Source organism: Nematolebias whitei, chromosome 22, assembly GCF_014905685.2.
Source record: "Nematolebias whitei isolate Nwh7 chromosome 22, NemWhi1, whole genome shotgun sequence".
Lineage (NCBI taxonomy): Eukaryota > Metazoa > Chordata > Actinopteri > Cyprinodontiformes > Rivulidae > Nematolebias > Nematolebias whitei.
The window spans coordinates 1575749-1576755 of NC_056519.1; the positions used below are offsets into that span (position 1 = coordinate 1575749).

The 1007-nt window shown below is 47.4% G+C and overlaps 1 protein-coding gene across 2 annotated transcripts in view; it reads right to left on the reverse strand.

The window, feature by feature from the left end:
* Window positions 1-920, reverse strand: part of LOC119428202 (coiled-coil domain-containing protein 136) — a gene marked incomplete at its 5' end in the record, with an annotated part of 10008 nt that extends 9088 nt beyond the window's left edge. For both annotated transcript variants that reach the window (XM_037695850.1, XM_037695849.1), the window contains 1 exon segment: window positions 627-920. In XM_037695850.1, the coding sequence (XP_037551778.1) occupies window positions 627-920 (294 nt within the window).
* Window positions 921-1007: the final 87 nt, after the last annotated feature.

The window sequence follows — 1007 nt, forward strand, 5'->3', positions numbered from 1 at the left end:
TTAGTTACAGTCACCCTGTTAGTTACAGTTACCCTGATAGTTACAGTCACCCTGTTAGTTACGGTTACCCTGTTAGTTACAGTCACCCTGTTAGTTACAGTTACCCTGTTAGTTACGGTCACCCTTTTAGTTACAGTCACCCTGTTAGTTACAGTCACCCTGATAGCTACGGTTACACTGTTAGTTACAGTTACCCTGTTAGTTACAGTTACCCTGATAGTTACAGTTACCCTGTTAGTTACAGTCACCCTGTTAGTTACAGTTACCCTGTTAGTTACAGTCACCCTGTTAGTTACAGTCACCCTGTTAGTTACAGTCACCCTGTTAGTTATAGTCACCCTGTTAGTTACAGTCACCCTGTTGGTTACAGTCACCCTGTTAGTTACAGTCACCCTGTTGGTTACAGTCACCCTGTTAGTTACAGTCACCCTGTTAGTTACAGTCACCCTGTTGGTTACAGTCACCCTGTTAGTTACAGTTACCCTGATAGTTACAGTCACCCTGTTAGTTACATTTACCCTGTTAGTTACATTTACCCTGTTAGTTACAGTCACCCTGTTGGTTACAGTCACCCTGTTAGTTACAGTTACCCTGTTAGTTACAGTTACCCTGTTAGTTACAGTTACCACGTTTGTCAGCGTTGAGGCTCTTCAGGATCATCTCGGCTCTCAGCGTGTTCACCTCCAGCTCGTACTCAGCCGTGGTGGAATGGAGACGCTGCAGCTCTGCCTTCAGACGACAGAGCTCCTCTTGCAGGGAGGCGATGTCGTTCTCCCTTTCAGCCGCCGTCTCCTCGGCTGCCTGCTGGAGAATCAGCACCTCCTCCTGAGCCAAGCGCAGCTCCTGCTGGACCTCCTCTAACTCATTCTCCTTCTCCTCTTCGAGGATGTTCATCTCCTCCTGAACAGAATGGAGCTGAGCTGCAGGAACCAGAGAGAATCTGGGTTAGAGTCCAGTAAGAGACAAGAACCACAAGAACCAAACCGAGACAAGAACCACAAGAACCA